General features: G+C 39.8%; 1 protein-coding gene across 1 annotated transcript in view; it reads left to right on the top strand.

The window, feature by feature from the left end:
* Nucleotides 1–22,740, top strand: part of LOC115629382 — a 28,470-nt gene extending 5,730 nt beyond the window's left edge. The window contains 1 exon segment of the mRNA XM_030525836.1: nucleotides 21,281–22,740. Coding sequence (XP_030381696.1) covers nucleotides 21,281–22,740 — 1,460 coding nt within the window.
* The last annotated feature ends 856 nt before the right edge of the window (nucleotides 22,741–23,596 follow it).

The raw sequence follows: 23,596 nt of genomic DNA, 5'->3' as shown, positions 1-23,596 counted from the left end.
ATGTAATTCCAAGTGATGCGCTTACAAATAATTAACATAAGTATCAGGGAGAGCGGCTGCCGACGCGGGCAGCGCTCTGTTAACTAACAGCGCTCGCGTACATCTGTTAGTGTCGGCTGTCGCTGCAGCTGCAGTTGCCAGCCTCAGCTGTAGTTAACAGCTTTATTAACACTTTAATTAGATTTCTATCTTAGTTGCAGCTTTTAGGAGTTTTATTAACTGAAAAAAATAATATTAATATAATAACTAATAAAACCTTAATGCAACACAATTAAAGTAAACAGAGTTTTACAAAGCCTGGACCACAGTGCAGCGGCAAAATTTGTGGTAAAAAAAGAAAGAGAGAGAGAAAGAGAACATCGTGGGCAGAAGACCTGCAGTTGGCAGGCAGACGATGTTCTGTAACACAGTAGAGACAACAACAACAACAACAACAACAACAACTATAAAATCAACAACAAAAACAACAGGAAGAAGTCAGTAAAGCGCGTAAGCTACTCACATGTGTCAGTCTCTCTCACATGTCTGTCTGCCCTCCGTTCAGCATCAGTCCTGCTGCTGCCCTCCCTCCCCCGCTACCCGCCACCGCCCCGCATCCCACAGAGTGTGACTAAACGAAAAACTTGGGCTTGTGCACATCAATCAATTATGAAACAATTTGTCCAAAATGCGACAGAGTTGGGCGTTGTGCGTGGTTCGTTCGGTTCGTGTTGTGTGTTGTTGTGTTGTTGTAGTTCCTCTTGTTGGGGCTCAACATTTTGGACGGCCGCGCCCATTTTGATTGTTTGGGGCAAAAAGTAAACTGTGAACTTGAGTTAATGTGTTTTCTGGGAGCGCTGTCAACGCTAAGCTTACCCACATGACAAAATAAATCGAGCAGCAGTTATTATTGCCGTTCCCATTGCCGTTTATCCAATCAAACCAACGACAGAACGTCACAGGCAGTCGACGAAGTTGGCCAAGTTAGGCAAACGAGGTAGTCAGGCAAGCAGGCAGGCAGGCAAGTTGGGGCCAACCAGAGGCAACCCAGTCAAGTCAGTGAAGTCAGTCAAGTCAGGCAGTTAGGCAGTTAGGCGGGCAGCCGAACGATAGCTTGGCATCAAGCTATGGCGGCAAGTTGCTGCAAAAGTTTTGCCATAAGCTTGGTACGTTTTCTTTTTCCTTTATGCCCTCGACAAACGGGTATTATGCATACGTCATGGGAGTTGGTAATGCTAAGTATCGAAAGGAACCTAATTTTTCCCCAACAGAAGAGAAAAGCTCTGGCAGAATATCACCATAGATATGCAAAATATCATGGAGTGCTTAGCAATGACACATTATGTGTCCTCTTTTAGGCAGGCCCACTTAATAATGTAGACAGATCTTTGCAGAAAAATATTGTTATTTATTTCTTCTTGTTTTTTTATTATTTATTTTTATTTATAACACAACAGCTTGACGTTTGTATAAGTGACCTTACATACAGAATTTTAAGTCTGAAAGTATATTTAAATCATGTTTCATACTTTATTCAGGAAAGAACTCACATTGTGGGATTCCCGCTAGCTCGTCGAGGCTTTTACGGAGAATATTTAGCTCCATTAGGTCATCATGAAATATTTGGTCCCGTTTTCTAGTTAAAAAAAAGTGTAGCCAAGACTTGTAGGCCTTATATTTGTAGTCTCTCGAACACGTTATTTCGTCACGTTTAAACTGCAGAAACAGTACAAACTTCCTATAAGCAGTATACATCTGTAAGAGTATACCAACGTCGATGTGGCATTCCTTTCTTTTTGCTTTCGCTTAATATTGGTGGGGCCTTGTGTTTTGCCTGGCACTTGGTGCGCTGCAGCTTAGCGACAAGTTTCTTATTGTTGTTGTTTAAAATGCTTAGCATAGAGTGTTCTAGGCTGATGGCTCAACGCAACGCACTTCCGTCAAAATTTGCAGCATTAGAAAAGAGGAGGGGCAGTTTTTGAATGGCTGCTAAATGGCGTGGATAAGCGTACAAAAAAAATCAATGGTATATATATATACATATACTTACATATATATGTATCAATAAACTTAAGCGAAAATCGATTATCTAAGGCACAAGATGGTAAGCGGGCAAGACAAAAATTGCTCATTATTTGGTAATGAAGATATTTAGATAGCTTACACTTGAATGCCTGTCATGGCCTCTAACCCCTCGCCTCTCAAGCCTCTCAAGCTCATCATTTGTGAATGCAGCAGAAGCGTTTCGTTTGAAGGTGGCACGACAGCTTTTCAGCTTTCAATTAAAATTAAAAGGCAGCATCGTCTCAGTTACCGCAATCATTTTTCTTGTGGCAGCTTTGGTGGCAATGATAAGTGTGAGAAGGAGTTGATTAGATCGGTGATGGCGGCAGTGGGGTGCTTTACACATTCAGTGCAAATTTCTATTTCTTTTCAGCTTTTGTTTACATATTTATATTTTCAATTGATTGACTGACGAATAACCAATTTGTCTGTCTATTCGTGTGTATCTATCAAATAGCTTTCACCAAATGATTGCTGGATGGGCATGCCAGTTGGCGTTTGTACCTCAGACCTCAACGCAGTTTGTCAGCAATTGGCATGTAAATGTTAAGCAAATTCCTTTGCCTGTTCAGACATGAGACAAGCTATAAGCTATAATCTTGAAACATATGCCTTGCGCTCAATTTCATTTCCTACTTCGAATAACTTCATTCGAATGCCAATTTCAATGCCTACTTTATGCCACAAGTACAGACGTGCCCACATATGCATCAGTTATTTTAATCTTCGCATTTGAAAACACACGCACATACACACACACACGCACACGCACACACAAATTGCCTTTTGACAGTGACATGACATAACGCTCTGGGAAGTATCGAGTAAATTATGCACTTGTCATGCGTTGTTGCCACAGTAATTGGTGTGTGTATTTCTGATACAAATATGAAGCTTAATTGGTATATTTTTGCATTTGATATCTGCCTTTCATAAAATACAGAAGAATACATTAGGCAGGCCTTGTTATGTGACTTGATGCAGCCCTATATACTCGCATATTGAAATTTATATTTATATTTAAATTAAACTATTGTTTGTGTATTTTTGCCATTTGTTCAAATTAGTGTCTTTATTTCATTTTCAATCAACTCACTTTATGGAATCATTAAAATGAACAGAAAAAACGAACTCAAAATTAATTTTCAAATATTTATTGCCACCATTTTTATATGAAAAATATACAAAAAGTTTAAAAAATATTACTATTTATATTTTGTTTAGTGTCAGTGTTTGCTGCATTTAAAATACAAAAAAAAAAACCGTTGCCTTCTTTTTCCTTTAAACAAATATAACCAAATTTGTGCTCGATTATATTTTTGTTAACATTGTGCTTAAATGCTATGTATTTGAAAATTGCTGTTATTTTCTGGTGCATTGCACATTACATACAATATTTATTGATACACAGAGTGAATTTTCTTTGAGTTCGCGGCACTTGCCCTTTAGACCAGGCTGAATCCATCTGTATAATTCCTGCAACAATTTACAACTTACAACAGTTAGTGTTTAAGTTTTTGTTGTAGAACAATACGTTGACAGTATTCTACGGCTTATGTCGCAAACACTACGTAATCCTCATTCACTTAAAAGATAATCCTGTTTACTGAAACAATGTGACCTTGGGCATTGTGTCGCCTCAACTCTTCAGCTGACGCAGTTTTATTGCTAAATAGTGTTATTGCAAATGGTATTGCCTACTTTTGAGCGAATCGTGGCCGCTGGCGTTTAATATAAGTAGGTCCATTTTACTTACTCACTAATACCGTTGCCTACTCTTGATGTGCACTCAGACTCACACATCTACGTACATTTTGTGTCGGCGCAGTAATTCTCAACTCGAATGGCAATTGTGGATTTTAGCTAATGGCCGTGTTTAGGCACATTAAACAAATTTCATTGCCTACTTTTGTGGGCGCCCTCATTGCTTCAGCTTTTTCCTTTGCATTGCTTTGTGGCTGGCAACAGCAACAACAGCAACAACAACAACAACAGCACCAAAGCGCCAATCACTAAAGCCGGCTCTTACGTTCAGGTGAGCCGCGATTTATTTCCGCTAATAAACGCCGTAAAAGTTATGGCAAATTAATATTACGTATGCGCCACGCTGTGCAGCAATGGTTTTGTTTCGCTTTCTTGATTGTCCCACGCACACGCGTGTTTGTGTGTGTGTGTGTGTGTGTGTGTGGGCGAGTGTGTACAATGTAATAAAATTAACACATATGCACATAAATATAAATATCCATCTATAATACATCGTCGCCCGCATTGAGAAATCGCTGCTTGCCACCCCCAATTGCCGAACGCTAAACTCTAAGCCCCCAACCGCCAGCCGCCATCCGCCATTCTATATCCCTGCGCATTCGGTTGCCCTTGTCGTCATCGTTTTGATTTATGTTGATGCCTTTTCATGATTATTGACAGGCGCGCACGCTCTCATGTGCAGGCGTGCGTGCGTGTGTGCATTATGTGCGGCTTTTACGCGCGGCTCTGTACGCTCATTCCCCCTCCCTGGCACGAAATGTAATTATGGCAGTGACAACTGATTTTTACACACTGTGCCAGCGGACAGCGGCTAGCGACCATCGGGTACCAGCCTTTGGCGACAGTTGCGTCCACGCGCAAAAGTCAACAACAGTTTTTACAATGCAGACACATACACACACACACATGCACAGGCAGACATCATGTCTTCACATGCCTACATATAAATATGCCATTAGCCATTAGCTCGTTATTATTAATTAGCAGCTGATAAAAGCCGCAGCAGCAGACGCAGCTCTGACAAACACGCACACACACACACGCTTATTCACACTTTCGCAGCTCACAAATGAGCTCTCAGGGACTTTATTTCAACTGCAAGTTTATCGAATTATCGAATTATGCAACGACCATTATGTTTTATTGTATGGTCATAAGTAGAAATAATAATGAGTGGACGCTCCATAAACGTAAACATTGTCGCTTGCTTTGGGAAGAGAAACACACAGCATTAAGCATTCGACATGCCCAAGATTAATGAGAACTTTGCGCTATTAAAGTAAATATTTGTGTCCACAGATTAATCACAATCAATAGAGTAGGTCGCTAGGAAACTAAAGCAGTGAAAGGCTAAACACAATAAACATTCTGTGCGAATATCCAAGCCATGCGCAGCCATTGTAGCTACGAAAAAGGCTTAAGCATAATAATGCTAATTGACTTGCACCCCACATTTTTCACAATAGAGTTCCCGGGAAAAATCCGCGCAAAAGCCCCACTTTGTATGCAAAAAGAATTAAACTCATAGTTTTGCATAACTTTTACAAAGTTTGGCAAGGGTGCGTATGAGTAATATGCGTAACATTAAAATAATCCGGCCTATTTCCATTTCCATTATTTCTTTAAAAGTCAAATGCATACAATTAAGGCTAAATGGTATTTATGGCTTTCACTGAAGTTTTTTTTGTAGCGTTTTTATAGGAATAAACCGTTGAATGAAAATATGAAATATGAATGAAAATGATTTACAATAAGAGTCGTATTCTTTAAGGGTTCACCAATCAACTTGGTTGTGCGCGTCTGATTATGCTAATTAGGAACAAAAAACTAAAGCACTTTGCAGCCTTTTGAGTCAGGTCATGTTAATTAAACGAATGAGTGAGTATGTATACCAATAAACGTAGTTGCCAGCAAGCTTTTACAATATTTAATCAAGGACGACCATGAAGCGTATTAGTAATTTTGTTATTCACTCGAAATATTTAATGAAGCCTTCATTTTTAGTTTCTCTTTTATTTCTAAAGTAAATTAAAGTAAATTAAAAAAGTGTGCTTTGCGTCTCGTCCTCCTTTCAAGACATTTGGCTTAAAACCAATGTTGTGTTCACAGATGAATAATTAAATTAAAAGAAAAGAATGCAGAATTAACTAAGGAACACCATTACACAAATAGAAAAGGCAATCTAAGATTAATTACTTTCTGAAAAAAGGACAATGAAAGGTTTTATTTGTAATCGACTTAACATGTTGCAGCATTTGTTATTTGAATAGCTTTATATTTCAAATAATCAGAGTCGTATACATATGTGCGAGTGTGTTTCAAATTTTGGCTTAGCTGGCATTCAAGACTAGCACCTTTGGCTTACTCACACGCAAATAATTACAGATTCAATAAGCGAGTAGGAATAACACCTTGAGATTTGAAATTGTGTACGTTTTAATTTGTGGGCTATTCATTCAAACGTACACATGCAGGATTAAAAGCGCTCTGCTGTCTATGTTGAAGCTTTGCATGTCATATCAATGTCAGTGAGTTATTATTCATGGAATATCAAGTGCAGGACAAGACATCTAAACAGTATCAACATAATTTCAAATGACTAGTCTGTGCATTTTCTGGGCCATATTTGATTTCAGAAATAAGAGATAATTAGGATAATTAAAGATTTAATAAATATTTGTTGGTTGAATAAACGCATAGGCTGCTTCCCACTGGCGTGTATCATTAATGATCTACTACGAATATACGAGTATATATAAATAGGTGGGCGAATTACATAAATAATATATTTGTGATTGTGTGTCTGTTTAATTGCTAGCTATTTATGGGCATTAATCAAACATGGCTATATACATATTTCACAAATTAAATTACTTTTGGTTGCACAACACTTCTCTTTGCCTGGCCCGCACTGTGATTTCCCGATATTTGCATATATGTGATAAGTTTATTAACTAATTTTTGTCTGCATTATTTCATGCATCAGCAAGTATGTGCATTATAGTATACAGATACCTACGAGTATATATGTAATAAACTATGTACATACACAGTACAAGTATATAGTATATATAGGCGACGAATCGGAATGCTATAGTTCGGTGCGGTTCGACATGCTGCGGCTATTCATCAATACACTCACACATGGACGCACTCAGTTACAGACGCACATTAAGAGAACGGACAGTGGACAGTGGACAGGAGACGGGCCTGACCTACGACAGGGCACGTTTTGTTGTAATATTATTATTGCACAATTTGTATGCTGCGCTTTTGTTATTGTTGTTGTATTGGTCGGTTGCCAACTATAATTTGCGACACGTGCCGCCAAAATCTATGGTCGCTGGCCACTTGAGGCCATGTGTGTATAAGTGTGTGTTTGTTAGTGAGTCTGTGTGGGTGTGTGTGTGAGTGTGTGTGTGTGTGTGTGTGTGTATACGCGGCAGTTTATTTTATTTTATTGCAATGCTGTGCTCTGTTTGCCTGGCAGTTTTATGGCACTAGCGGTGTGTGAGAGAGTCTCTATGTGGGTGCCTATGTATACATATTTGTGTGTGTGTGTGTGTGTGTGTATTAGGGTGTTCTGAATGTCAAATATAAAACAAATAATGTCAACAGCGCGCGCCGCACCAGTTACAACAATAATGGCAATCACAGATAAGTCAACATTTTGCTGACAACGACGACGATGCACAGTGGGGCCTTCGGACTTTTTTCGTTGCAAAAATCATATCTTCTGAAAGGCTGAAGCAATTTTCGTCATTCAAATTTTGTTTGAAAGAAACATTCTTAAGCTTTGAAACAAGTCATAGCGCATTGTGCTGTGATTTGTAGGAGCTGCGCAATGTGTGCTCAAAGTTGGATTTTGTTGCCAGTGCAATATTTGCCTAATCAAACTAATAAAAAACATTTAATGATACAATTATTTTCAGTTATGTTATATTTTTAGTTTTTAACAAATTAAAAATTGAAAAAAAAATTGTTTAAATATTACAAATTTTTTTTTAAATTTAAAAATATTGAAAATTTTTTTTACATAAAAAAAAATTAAAATAAAATATTTTGTTAATATTTTATGATTACATTAATTTTTATTATAAAGTACTGACAGCTGCAATTATTTACATTAATATGTTTTCTTTAAAATAGTCGTCTACATTCGAAGGAATATCTAATAATTTCACCATGTCCGAAGAATAATTACTAACTAATTCTTTGTGAGACCTCACATGTCTAAGGGATGAAACCAGTGGATCTGAAGAGGCTGACAACATATTGAAGAGATCCTCGTTTTGCCTTATTCGTGACGTCTTGCATGTGTTCAAATATCTGAATTTTTTATAGTCCTTGTTCCTCGACTCTTGGGCTTCCTCTGACATTTCTCCAATTGGTCATGAAGTGTTACTTGCACTGACTGTTCCGTCACTATTGTGGGCTGAGGTACTGCCTCTTTCTTAGCCGATCCTATTTGTTTGTACCCAGGAAGAACATCAACATTATGCCGAATTAGGGAATGTCGCAATATTAAATATTTTTCCTTTGACAATCCCAAATCCATAAACAATGCCAAAGCCTCATCGGCACTGAACTGCTTTGGCAGTAAGTTTGGCGGAGTAGGAATGCTTTCCTTGATCCTTTTAAGTCGCACTGGGCTTGCGTCAGCAACCGCTTTTGTGACTTGCGATTTTATTTTTTCCTGATCCTTGGTGTATTTCATGGACAGCGCCTCCGACAAGTGATCCGTAGCTATGGCTTCTGTGACATCGACAAGCTTTCTTTTTCTTGTAAAATCCGAGCATTCTTCAATGGATTTCGTTGTTCTTCCTCTGGCTCGTCCAGTTGATGTAGAGGGTACATCGTCCATTGATGTATCCAAGTACGTAGTCGTTGATAGCCAGATTTCATATTTTAAATCAAATTTCTGCTTGCTATATCCTACGCTTATCCATTTCTGTTTGATTTTAGAATAAATTAATTTAAGCTTATTTCTCAACATTTTTTGCTGATCTGCACTTTCCAGAGCATCATACAGCTCTTCCAGAACAGCTTCTTCAAATTCGTTCTCATCATTGGAATTCCTAAATAGATCAAATAATGTTGCATTTTGCACAGCCATGTTATTCACTGCTAGTTAGACACAACTGATTGCTTTTTAAGTCAAAATTCGACTATTACGCTGCACCAAAAATATTGGCAATATATACCATTTCTAAACGCATACCTAAGATAATAAACTAAAACCTCTTTTTGCCTGTTCAAATGCTTTAAACCAAAGAAATTACAATTCATGAAAGGGTCAAAAATATTGCAAGACCTTCACCTGATATTGTAAATTACACTACCTGTAATAAATGTTATGCATAATTTTGGTTGCACAATATTAAATGTGGATCAAATAGGACCGCTTAGGTATATTTTTGTATCCATAATGCTAAATACAATGTTCCTAATAACCGTTACTGCGAATCTACCTGTAATGCATTCTTCTTCTTATACCCGCGGCAGCGCCTTTTTCGCTGATTTTTTTCCGAAGTTGCGGCACTCTTTTTGCTCTGGTGCACACCGGCGGATCCGGGCGGATGAAAGTTTTATTGCGTTAGGTAAAAGAATATTTAGGGAACATATTTTGAAAATATGGGCGAGGTACTTTTGGGTACTTTTTTTGTATTTTCCATCAAAGTTGAAAAACACCCTAAAAATAGGTAGTTTAAAAAATAACGTTTTCTAGATAACTACAAATACGAAAGACATAGTTTTTATTAAATAATGCATAAAATTAATTCATCTAGCAATACAAATCAAAACATCAATGATTCGTTTCATAACTTAGCTAATATTATACCTGAAAGATGAAGTATTTGCATCAAATTGAATTAATTGTTGCGAGCTTAAAAAAGGGTCGACTTTGAGTGCACATATGTCCTAAACTATAATTCCGATTTTTTTGAGAGTAAGATTTTCGTAATCTTTGGAAAAAAAACTATTAGACACGTTTATTCATTACTCCCAAAGCGTTCATGAAAATTTTGATTTTCGCAAGCTGTTTCGGCCTAAGGCCCCACTGTGCGATGGCGACAACTACGATGGCACTGGCAACGCCTACACACACAAACACACACACATACACACACAAACAAACACACTTATACTGATATACAATCAAAGGGCCACATTCACGCAGACACATACAAACAAAGTCACATTGGCATGTCGCCGCACTCGAGCGAAACTCGTAACGAACCACTCAACACTTTATACGCTGTCCTGCCTCGCCCTCGCCAGCCACACTTTCCCTTTTGCACCCGTCCGACCCGTCCGACCCGCCCGACCCGACCGTCTGCTTGTCGGCCTGTCCGCCATGCTGCATACATTTTTTAATGTCTTCCTGTTCAACAACATGAGGCTTGATATGTGTCACGCTAACACGCAGAGCGCCGACCACACGCCCGGTCACCCGCAATCGTTGACTGCCCTCAGAGATCGCCAAACCGGCAGAGCCACAGTCAGCCAGTTACACAAGCACAATCACGTACAGTAAGCCCACACTAAGTACAATCATGTAAAACAATACTTTGGCACTCCACTTACTTCTCGTCTTGCCAACAATTTAGTCACTGATGCTCATTCGTAAGGAGAGCTCTCTCTAGAGATTAGCCTTATCTTTTCAATACTTGCACCCTTCTCTCGAATCCCATTTTTTATGTTGATAGTATAGAAAGAATAAAGAGATATTGCTTTTTTCACGTATATTGAATATATTGCCGAATAGAATGGAAATACATTTGAATACCAGTAATCAATTTGTTTGAGTCGGTTTTTTGAAAATCGATCAAGAAGAATAATGTAGCTTTTTGAATCCCATTTTGTATGTCTTTTTTTGTCTGTCTTCCTTCCTTCGCTCTTATGAGCTGAGTAGAATATGACTATTCTATTGAATATATTGCTGAATATATTGAGCGGACCTACATATTTTTCTAAATTTGGTTTTTTTCCTCAACTAAATAAAGGAAAAAAATACATTTCAATATCATTACTCGATTCGATATGTACAATCAATTTGTTTAAATGATCAAGAAGAATAATATACTGTTTTAATTATATGATGCGATAAATCCATGGCTGAAAAAAGTAAAATATGTTCTAAAAACTTTCTGTCAAAGCTAGACTGTAGAGCTAAATACACACCTGTCGAATTGGCTGGCCTGATCAAATTATCAGTTGGAAATTAAAGCCGCAGCTCCTTTCTTAAGCCACACATACTGTGGGTGTCCTGTAGTAGACCCATGACAGCTGAATCCAGTAACACAGTCATACGGTTTCGCCCACTCATGTTGCCAGCGCGTTTCGTTGCTTCTCTTTGTCTTTGTCGTTTGGTAGTTTTTCATCTTTTTGCCAGCCATTTTGTTATGCACTTCACGCAACGCCTATGCGTCGCTTACTGCAGGCAATCAATCTCACCCACAGAGCGAATGTTTCGCTCTCACACATACATCCATGCATCTATACATATGTACATGCATGCATGCATACATACATACATATGCATGCGCATTCAAACATTCAGTATTCAGAGGAGAGGGCGACAGGGCGACTGTGTATCGCTATCTGCTTGCGGAAAACTGTGAGGTCTTTGTCTTTTTGGGCATGCCATTAATGTCGTCAGTCGAATGCCTTCTGCTCCACTCACTCATTCCCTCATTCACTCATTCACTCACTCACTTATTCACTACATTTTTGTTTTTTTTTTTTTTTTTTTGTCTAACCAATCAACTTGGCAAACATCCCCTGCATTTTGTATATTGTCGCATATCAATGCTTAATAAAGTCATAAAATCAAAGTGCCTTATGTAGAACAATATGTGGACTCTATGCATAGGCAATGTGACAGCCTAACACACACACACACACACACACACACACACACACACAGAAACACTCTTGCACACAGACACAGATCGATGGGCTAGGGTATAGCAAGAGAAAGTTTATTATGGGGCTATTGTGTAACAAATTGGGGCGTTCAGGGCACGACATGTCACTACACATAAGTCAGAGATCTGATGATTGCTGCAAATGGCTACGTAGGCGGAAAAATGACATCCTATGGAGCTGTCTGTACTATGAGAAGAAACTATGACTGTGGAGGTGAAAACTACGTGTCATCCGGACAGCCTTCTTCACTAACACGAACGAACGCCCAAAAGTTGCTTGAAGTGGTGGGATTATGTCAGAGTTCTTGGAACTAACCTGGGAGGAACGTTGGCTAACGTTAAAGATGTGGTTAGCAACAGGTCGAATTTCCAGCTACGAAGAATCCTCCAATACATTTCAACTTACATAGCATTTGAATAAAAATATATCAGAAAATGAAAACACTTAAGCAATTATAACTATAGCTATTCTAATGAACTGATTCATGAAGAGACATTTTTTAAATCATTGAATAACTTATTAAAAAGATTGTCGAGATTGTCCGAAGGAAAAACTTAATACTGCTACAGTGTACACATATAATACAAATTATTATTAAATTCACGATGCTCCTATCTATTCCACACGGACCTTCCGTGCGAGTTGAAATTACAAAAGTACAAATGTATACTTAGAAAATGGTGTCGACACATTTTAGGAAGAATTCTTCAATACACATTTCAACTTACATAACATTTGAGGAAAAATGTTTCGAAAAATGAAAACACTTCAACCTGCCACTATTCTAATTAACTGATTCAACCAGGGATGCTTTTTAAATTGTTAAACTGTGTTACTTTTTTGCCGAAGAAGATATGGCTAGTTCGCTATTTAACATGATTCTGAAGGCAGTGCGCACTCCAGGAATAACTTCATAATGCCCCAGTATGCACATATAATACAAATAATTATGAAATTCGCGATGCTTCTGTGCGAGTTGAGGTGTAAAAATTGCAGAAATTTTAAATTACAAAAATATAAAACATACTTTCTCCCCCGTGCAGTGAAACGTGGAGAACGAACACTTAACTCCTACCAACAGCTTTTTAATTGCGTTCATACTTTATTATTTTAAATTTCGCTGATACCGATTCAGTAATCAAATATTTTCTTTAAATAGTAGCAGCTTTTTATTCCATTCGCATTAAGTTTTTACTTAAGTCTGCCACAAACTATGGCGGGCTTAGTTTTATTTCAAATTTGTATTTGTTATTCCTCGTACGAAATTTGCTTCACAATATAAGGCTTATTGGCTGAAAGTTGTTTATTGGCAACTCCTGAAATTTTAAGCACAACTGTACTTGCTCTTGTTTTGCAGGGCATGTAGTTGGCAATTAGCAGCTGATTTCTAAGCCACCGTTTGTTCATCTGAGCGCGTTCGCATGCCACGCCGGCCGCCCAGCCTTTTGTTGGTTAGCTTTGTCATTTGACCTTTGTTGATTCGGTCGTCGTACAGCGTTGGAATTTCAATGCATGCCTGCGTGCTTGTGTGTGTGTGTGTGTGTGAGTGTGTCTTTTCACACACACACACACACAGACACATCATACACAAACACAAACATATCTATCGGTCGACGACAAAAAAACCCGCACGTCATTAACATTGACAAGCCACAAAAATTCGAGGCTGCAGCTGGCAATGCCTTTTTATATAAATGTGTCGTTATATACGATTATACATACATATATGTACATATTATAAGTACATATGTATTCATATACAAGTATGTATGTATGTATATACATTGTATATGTGTGGACAACTTTGGCTTTAACTATGACTTGGTCTTTTGTTTCGCTCTCGCTTTGTTTCATAGTCACGATGGCGTCAGTGCGTCTCGATAACAATTTTAATAGGCCATTTAATTTTTAATTAATTCTTCAAGCGGCCCAAGTTGCCGTGTCATAAAAATGTTTGTCATGTTTGATGGCATTGCTGTTTGTTTGTTGTCACAGTTGTTGTTGTTGTTGTTGTTGTTGCCGATGTCGTTGCTGCTGCCGTCATTTAATGATATGTTTTTGTTTCTGCTCTTTTTTATTGTATTTTATTGTCGTTGCATGCGCGCATATTATGCATATTATCATTGTTATTATTATTATTATGATTATCACACTGATGGCATTTATTTTTCTTTTCTTTTCCCTTCTTATTGTTTGTGTTCTTTTTCCTGTTGTTGTTTTATTTTATTTCACTTTTATTTGATGTTCTCTTGCGTTTCTGTGTTCTTTGCATTGAGCATTGCCTATTTATGGGCGTTACAGTTTTGCGCGTGATTGTGTCGCAATTTAATTACTCAAAGCAGCCGTCGCACACTCTCATGCACACACACACACACACACACATACATTTATATATACATATATATAAGTAGTATACATGTTAGGCACATGGCCCTATTTTTTGGTCTGGCCTGTTCCGCTCGTTCTGTTCGGTCCTGGGCGCTGTAATTAAAACGTTTAAAGCGTTGCCGGCAAGACAACCGCAGAGGCGCCGGCCCCGCACGGTCCCGAGGCTGCTGTTGCTCTCAAACCAGCCTGGCGGCTCGATGACGATGACGATGCCGACGACGACGACGACCCCGTTCCGCAGTACAGCTACACTGAACAAATTACATATCCAAAGTCTTCGTTCTCCAGCTGCAGTCGTGCTAAGAACAGCAATAAATTAAACACCTTCTCGATTTAAATCAGTTGAAGTGATTGTAACATGTCAAATAACAAAATTCATTAGTTTGACCTTCTAAACCTTTTTAAATCATAACAAATACACTGCCAACTGATTTCAAAATGAAATCTGCTTCGTTTGGACCAGCAGCTCTTTGTTAGCGTAACTCATATATACACAGCTGTAAATGAATGAATCCTTCAAACAATTGAAACTTTCTCCTGCTTACTCTGATAGAGGTACGAGCAATTCATTTACCAATTAATTTACTAAGCCATTGAAATGCACTTTGAAGTCATTCTCAAAATTTAGCATTTCAGATGCAATACGGATGCTTTAATAACTTTAAATAACTTTATAATTTTTAGAGATTCTACTAATTTATAATTTGCTTAACTGGATTAACAAAGCTTCAACTCAACAATTCTTACAAAATGCAATGTTTAGCCAAATATCCTGAAATAAAGTTACAAATATGCGTTGCCTCTGTCGAAAATAGTGACTTAAATTTTTTATTTTGTTCCTCGGGCTCTTTTTTAAACCATAAAGTACGTGGAACGCTCTAATGGGAAAGACTTTGAAACCTGAATATAGGAAATATTAGGAGCAGCTCGACTTGTGCAAAATTTAGAAACTCCTACTGCTCTTAAAACTCGCTAGAAAAATCTGGCTGTTCTTACGAACTATTCGCACATTTTAGTAAGTTGCTTAAGGGAAATCCATGAGTTTCTTTCAGTGTATGGGCAAACACTCCATGCAGCCATTGGTACTTGACCTCAAGGCTCGAGCAGCGGCAATAGTCAGCAGTCAGCTAACCACCTAACCTTCAACGCCCTGCCTATAACCGGCCAAAAGCCAACACACCATCGACCAGTCCCATCCCCCCACCACCCGCTCCACCACCCTGCCACCATCCGCCTTCCGCCTTCCGCCACAGCCTCACAGCACCCCCACTTATGCCCATTGTTTGGTTTTATATTTGAAAATTTTTGTGACTCTCTTAATAGCTTTTTGTGAAAATTAATTTCTTAGCTATTAGACTGAGCGCAGAGGGGGGATGCTGCATCGTGGCAGTTTAAAGGAGGGGGAGGAGAAACGGGAACCAATGCCATAAGAAAATACAAGCGGTAGCGAGACAGAGATAGAGAAGGAGAGAGAGAGAGAGAGAGGGAGAGAGAGAGGGAGAGGTTGATAATGTGCGTCTCTGTGTGTGTGTATTTTGTAATTACTTCATGCCCCCAAATTGCCGTAGTAAAACATTTTGTTGGTTTTCACTTTGGACTCGGACTTGGGCCTTTGGCGAACCAACTTCTCTCTCTCCCAGTCTCCTGTCCGCACTCTCCCGTCCGCACTGGCTTTGCTGACGTTCGCTGACTTTAGGCGTTGGCCATTGGCAATTTTGTGTGTTTCTAGTTTTTTTGTTTCTTGCTCTTTATGCAGAGCTCTGTACGAGTATACGAGTATATACATATATACGAGTATGTACGTGTATGTGCATTGTAATCAATGACCGCTAATCAAATCTAATGACTCAGTAAGCCGTCAGTGGTCGGGAGAGACAGAGAACGGAAGATTGAGTGCGATTTTAGAATGATAATCTCACAATTAGCTTAAACATAATTGTGCCGAATGTTTTGAGAAGTTGCGAGCTGATCCTCAACCGCGGATTGCTTTAAAGTTATCGAACACAAATGAATTTAAAATTTGCTATTAATTGAAGTTTTGTAGTTCATTATTATAAAATATATAAATATAAACCACGTGTATGGCTGTGAATCAGGGCATAGCTGGGCAAATGGTAAATGAAATTCTCCCAACGTGTATTGCATAGTTATTTTGCAGACTTTCTTGTTCTTTTTTAAAGTTGAAATCAAAACATATTATTATTCTATATTTTTATAGTAATATAATATAGTATATTATAAGACATCTTATAGTTATCTGTATCGACAGCACGACTTCTTGAGTAATTAAAGCTTAAAAAATAAATTTTATGCTGAATTTGGATTTCAAGTTACTGCTTCCCCGTCTCCGAAAGTATCTGAGCGTCTCGATTCTTACCTTGAACTAAATCTTTAATTTAAAAATGGGTTCGGGGCCAGTTTAAAAAAAGTCATTTTTGTAAGCTCATTCTGATAAAGTATGTGATGTTACTGATGATATGATTAATGCTATTTAGACAGAATTGGATTACAAATCGTATAGTTGTGAAATATATAAATGTATTATAACTTATTATCTTAATAAGTATATTAACTTAATGCTCAAAGAGTCAGAACTCAAACCAGGGGAAAAAAGAAAGAAAAAACTGCAATTAAATTTGTCTATTAATGTAATAACCAATATGATTGTTGTCTATTATCTACCAACACCTTCGCCTGCAATGAAGATAAGTATGTGGCAAAATATAAAAGCTTTAGTAGCTTAATTCTTACGTCAAAGATAATTAAATGGCGTTTATTTTCCAGCAGTTGATATCAGTAAATACTCTGATGCAAATTCACAAGCGAGTCTTTCCCATCTCCAAGGATGTCCAATGCATTTACGCCAAGTCCTTCTTACAAAGCCGTCTGTCCAGCTTCGTAGAGTACGAGCATGTCCCCTCCATGTCAATTGCCTTTTACTTGTGAACTACTTTTAGTAATCCCTATGCTTTCTTCGTTGTAAATTCAATTATTTGTGTCTTACAGTTGACAAAAGTTCGCCAACTCCAGTAGTTGATGCGATAATTTGGGCAAAACAATATGTTTACGGACTGTCAAGTCTTTTGCAGGCACTCTGAAAAGCTGAAAATGATAGGTCCTTAGTAATTTGGCTGCAAACTGCAAGTACATAGTTGATGCATTGCTTCGAACAATGGGAAAATTAATAAGCTAACATCGATGGCAGATATTTGCAATAAATAGTTACAAAGATTCACTTACGTTTCAGGGCAATATTGCAGAAATTCTGTATCGACGGGAGGGGGTAAAAGGTCAACAAAATAAACAAATCTACGTACCAAGTAGTTTCCGTAGTAGTTTCCGAACTACGGGCGTTCGTTCAGACAGACAAACCAATATGCTCTTCTTGGCCTTCCGGTACAGGCTTTAAAATAATAGAAATGGATAACGAACAAACAGCGACAGACATATACAATATACATGAACGCTTTAGATACATACTCGTATAGAAGATTCGAAGTTGGGCAAAACTTTGTATTCGAAGCACCCGAAGGTTTGTTTAGCAAGCAGTACAGTACATAAGTTTTGGAGCAATTACTTCCTTCTAACAATTTTGTAGAGTTGCTAGAACGATTCGACATTGTTGTAAAAGGCTCTAAACATATTTTCCACATTGAAATAAACAACAATAGCCCGAAAACACTTAAATATATCAATGACCTAAATCGCTTTATACTTCCTTTTTTAAATTTACATAAGTATTCATGTTTAAAAACAAATGACTGACAAAATCAACACCGAATTATAATTACATGTTTATTTCGCATGATGCAAATTGCGGTGTAGGTTTATTTGTTTTGGTCAAAAATAACAAAACGGATTTTTGTTTATCTACTTGACCTCGAGTTGCCAAACCTAAATTTAAATTAAAAGGTTCCATTACCGGGCCAAACACGAACTGTTGGGCCACAAGCAAATTCTACTGAGCTTGCAAAATTTGGTAAAGGTTGAATGCCATATGAAAAACTCTACTTAAGTTAATCAAAGCCTTTCATTCAGTCCTGAATTTGTTGTTTATATTTCTAGCAAAAAGTTAAACACTTCCTACTAAATTCAAATAACCATTTCAAATCTGCTCTTATCACTTATATTAGAGGGGAACTTGTATTTTTGGCACAACTTTACAGAAATGATTCTATTTAGTTCTTGTAGCCGAGCATCGGTTTTGGAAATTAAAAAGTTTCTGGCCATGGTCAAGTTTTACTTTCCGCTTCTTCTATCATTTAATCACTTGTACATGCTGGCCCGAATTTCCGTGCCTAATATCAGGGGCTAGTTTTTAGCACAACAACAACTAATGCTGTATAAACAATACGAGTAACAACAACAACAACAACGACTATATACAAGCATATAGTCAACAATCAACGAGTACAAGAACTAAGTAAGCACAACACTTTCGCCAAAATGCCATCGACAGCTGCCAGTGTGAGGGGCCAGCGGTAAATGTTGTTAGCCATGCGGCAATTGCGGGCAAAGGCCAGCAGAAAATAACAGCAAGAGCCAGAGCAACAACAACAACACCAACACCAACACCAACACGAACACCAACATATCTATGAAAATAGTTGTGCTTGTGCTGAAGGAAAACTTGGAAATTGCCACTCATAATTGCCAGTTTTTACAGGCAGCTCCATTACAAATCTTCATAAGTTGAACAAGCAGGGAGCGAACTGAGTGGGCAACGGCAGGGCCAGGGCCAGGGATGGGGCTGGAGCTGGGGTCACAACCACCCACATGGGTCGACATGTGTGCGCCGTTAGCTAGTTAGTTATAACTACATACAAGTTTATGTATGCCATATTGTAAATGTTATAATTTTCACTAACAATTTTGAGCGAACAGAATCGGACAGGGGCATACAAATTTGTGTTTGCGTGTGTCCGTGTGTGTGTGTGTGTGTGTGAGGGTTCGGACTGTACTGGACAGTGGACGAGTACAAGGACGAGCCATTGGGCAGTCGAGAGTAGAGTAGAGCAGAGCAGAGCAGAGCAGACGATGTGAGAGGTCCAGCAGAAGCATGATGATAATTTTTAGCAACTTTTTTGTAGCCTGAACGGAGGGAACTCAAGTGGAGGCCTTCCCCCACTCATTCCGACCCATTGCCCCCCACCGCAAACACATGTGTACTTAAACGTGCTTGGGTTTTTAAGGCTCAGGCATAGGGCAAAGGCGATTTTTTTTTTTTTTTTTTTTTGGTAGTATTTTGTTGTTGGTGTTGTCGCTGCTCGGTTTTTATTTTTAAGTAATAAAATTTAATACATACAGCCACATAGTCGCACTCACACAGATACTCAGACGCACAGCTACACGCACAATTTTACTCAATTATAAAAGTTTCCACATTAAAAGTTCATTCCCGGGGCGGGGGGACTTCGAGGGCAGCCCATCCAAGCCAAGCCAAGCCAAGCTCGTCGCTGCTCATTGCGCTAGGTCGCGTTAGCCGGGCACACGATGCGGGCACTAACGAGTCACAGTTACAGACGGAGACGAAGGAAGTGGGTCCCTCCACAAGCCAACCATACATATGAGCGCCCACATCAAAGCTAAAGCCAAACGTCTGGCCGTAAAAGTTTTTGTGGCCATCACAGGAAAAATTAAATATGTGCTTAGATGTCATCTTTGCATACAGTCCCCCCGCTCCCCCTCCTCCCATCACACCTCCCACCAAACAGCAATTCTACCCAGACTCGCAAATGACTCTCGAACGACTATCGAAGTTTGTACAAGAGATGGTCACGAGCCAGGAAGAAAGGAGCCGAGGATCTTCTGCTGACAATTGCAATGAACTGCTGTACGAGCATGCGTGTGAGGCCATTAGGCTGGGGGCCAATGCGGCAGGAAGTCAATTGTTTGACTGCAGCAAAGTCTAATGAAAGACTTGGCCATGTAAAAGGCATCATTTTTGCGCAGCAGAGACAGCAGCAACAGCAAATACAACAACTGCCGCCACTTAACCCTTTTGTGTCCGCATGCCTTAGCACTTTCCAACTAACAACTGCCTTTCATAACACAGCCAGTGAATTGAAGAAATTCTTGCAATTGCTGCAATTGTGTGTTTTGAGTCACTGCCTCGTGTTATGTTATCTTATTCGAATATTGGAATCTGTCAATGACAGGGATGTAAGGGGACATCCTTATATCGGATATTTTCTGGGATATTTGTAAATAATGCAAACAAACAGCGTATTCTTCTTTAGCTCAAGGCCGTGCAGGCCATTGCTAACGACTTCTGTTAGTTTTAAGATTTTAATTTTTCAGCATTATAGAAATAAATTCTACAAGTATTCTTCTTCTGCTAAAAACAGACTCTTGACTGTTGATAAACCAGTTCAAAACCTTATTTCTGTAAACTTAAAAATGCTTATATTCTTCAATTATATGTGATCAACTAACAAAATTAATGCAGAATGAATATTGTTTTCCATGTTATACAAATCATAAAGGAGAGAACGCACTTAGAAATTTCTTCAAACGAAAGAGTGCTATAAACAAAATCCTTGAGATCATGAACAATTATTTAATTCCAAAAATTATTGATTGATTGAAAACGGCGGCTCATCATGCGAACATTTGTAATATGTAGTTGTATACCCTAAAACGCTCATACAAATAGTATCTTCTTCAAAGATGTATTTTATCAATATACTTATGACAAAAAAATAAATAAAACAATAAAAGTTCTCTGCCAGCCGCTTATAAAATTTCTTAGAATAAAGATAACAACAACATCCTTACGCTCCAAAAAAAAGCTGATGATAATATTAATGATATATTGCGAACTTGAAAGCCAGTTTGATCTACAGTAGTACATCGATATGTAACCTCGGTTTCTAGAATTGTGTTGGTTTCATGATATAATGCGAACTTGAAAGCCAGTTCGATCTACAGTAGTACATCGATATGTAACCACGGGTTCTAGAATTGCCTTGGTTTCATGATATAATGCGAACTTGAAAGCCAGTTCGATCTACAGTAGTGCATCGATATGTAACCTCGGGTTCTAGAATTGTCTTGGTTTAATGATATATTGCGAACTTGAAGCTCTTATTATGGCTTCTGCGCGAGGATGATACTGATATGAGCTCTCCCTCTCCTTTCTATGTCTTTGCAGGTTACGGCGGCATTTCGCCAAGGACACAGTGGGGCCGCATTGCTGCGCTCCTCTACGCACTGTTCGGCATTCCCATTGTGCTGTTGTATCTGTCCGCGATGGGCGAGGCCTTGTCCGCCGGCATGCGCTGCCTCTTTCGACGCTCGCGTTCCAAGAGCAGCGTCAGCAGCGGCAATGCGACCGCAGCAGGCGGGTCCGGCTCGCGAAAGGGAGACAAAGGTGGTGCTGGCAAGAGCGGCCACTATGGCCACCAGCATTCCAGCAAGCTCCATCCGTACGGACTGCCGCCCTCCGTCTACCAACAGCAGCAACAGCAGCAGCAGCGCGAGCAGCAGGGTAAAATGAAGAGTGGCACTGGAGGCAGCGAAAGCGGTGGCAATGGGAATCGTGCGGCTTCACCCAGCGTTCCCATCTCCGTATGTGTGTGCGTGCTGCTCTGTTATATCACCAGCGGCGCTGTACTCTTTCATAAGCTGCAGAACTGGAGCGTACTGGAGTCCCTATACTTCTGCTTCACCTCGCTGGGCACCATTGGGTTCGGTGAGTTGGCGCCCAGTGGCACAGTGACCCTCTACACCGCCAGTGTGTACATACTGGTGGGCATGGCAGTGGTCGCCATGTGCTTCAGTCTCATTCAGACGGAGATTGTGATGTGGTTGCGAAAATTTAGCGTGCAGGATCATGTAATGCCCAAAGCTGAGGAAGTGGCACTCGTTTCGGTCGCGGTCACGCCCAAGCCCTCCTGACAACGACCCAACGCCGAAATGTTGGCCGGCGCTGGCGGTGCTGGCGGCAGCACCTCTGCCAATGCTCAAAGCAACAGTTTGGCTCATCATCAGACAATGTTCTTTGGACCGGCCCACACGCTCACCCAATACAGCTCCCTGCCGCGTCGCAGTCATATGCATAGCGGGGGAGCTGCCACGGCCGCGGCCGCTGCCGCTGCCGCTGGTGGTGGTGGTGGTGGTGTTGGCGGCATGGTGGGTGGTTCATCATCCGCTTTTCAGCGCAACACCCCCATACGCCGCTCCACGGGCATACCGGAGCACCACATGGAATATTTCGTGCCGCGCAGCATTAGCGAATTCAACTTGAGCGGCGTGGGAGATCTGGCACTGCCACCACCACGACGCTACTCCCCCAGCAATATGGGCATGGGCATGAGCATGGGCATGGGCATGGGTATGGGTTTGCCGCATGGCTTGCAGCTGGGACCGCCACAAACGTTGATTTGCGGAGCACCGCCGCCACCACCACCAGCCCAGCTGCAGATTGTGACGCTGAAGCCACGGAGCGAGAAAATGGTCACCTTCGAGGATGAGTCCAAGGCGGCAGCGAGTGGTGCCAGCGCTGCAGGGGGTGCCACTATGCATTGCCCGCACGGTATTCCCACCACGCCGCGCAAATCCTCAAATGCAGCTCTTTTGGGCGCCGGCCCAGGTGCCGATATTTTCATGTGACGCGAGTCACCGCTCAGCTGACCCCTTGGGGAGGCAACCACCGCAGCGGCTGCGATGAAAGCTAACTCACAGGAGGCTGCTGCCGAGCTGAGCGCAGCACTCCGACTACGCGACAGCATTGAGGATGTGCTCTGTCCCAAATCATCTCCAGGGGAGGTGATACGCGTCTAAGACGCCTCTGCAGATGCACACACACACACACACACGCCAACACACAAACACACACACGCACACACACACACATACAACATCATAGAGAGATATTCATTTGAAAAGCGAACATTCGAACTATCACTGTAAGTACTTGCACCCACACAACTAAACCATAACTACGATGCGATACAGTTACGAGTATCTCATGCTACTTATGCAGTCTCGACGACCTTGTAACAATAACACACTAAATAAGTATATACACTCGAAGAAAAATATGCGTTCTTTGGTTCAATCAGACATTTTTCATTTGCCATCGCTAATCGGCGCACCTCTAACGGGATCTGTACGATGTGGACTTTAGTGCAAGTATAAATTAAATATAATTTATTGTACACTCAGCCATTTATTGGATGAAGTAACTCTCAATCTACACTATAAAAAAGGCGAAGCTTACTTTATCCTAATGGAACAAATCCATACAATTTGAAAGGATCTCCTTATTTTTTTAATAAATATAAAATAAATAAATAAATAAATAAAAAATAAATAAGTGCAATATTTTTTTTGTCCGATTATTCCATCTATTTGTTAAGTTCAATGCAGGCTGAAGAAATTTATCGTAAAATATATTGGCAGAATCGTGATTATTTCCTTTTGTTAAATTTTATCAAACAGGGTCCAAGAGGATCCAACGAACTCC

The sequence above is a fragment of the Scaptodrosophila lebanonensis genome, unplaced genomic scaffold, assembly GCF_003285725.1.
Source record: "Scaptodrosophila lebanonensis strain 11010-0011.00,11010-0021.00 unplaced genomic scaffold, SlebRS2 tig00000142-arrow-arrow-pilon, whole genome shotgun sequence".
Taxonomy (NCBI): Eukaryota; Metazoa; Arthropoda; class Insecta; order Diptera; family Drosophilidae; genus Scaptodrosophila; species Scaptodrosophila lebanonensis.
Note: the sequence above shows the minus strand (reverse complement) of the source record. Positions and strands in the feature narration are given on the sequence as shown.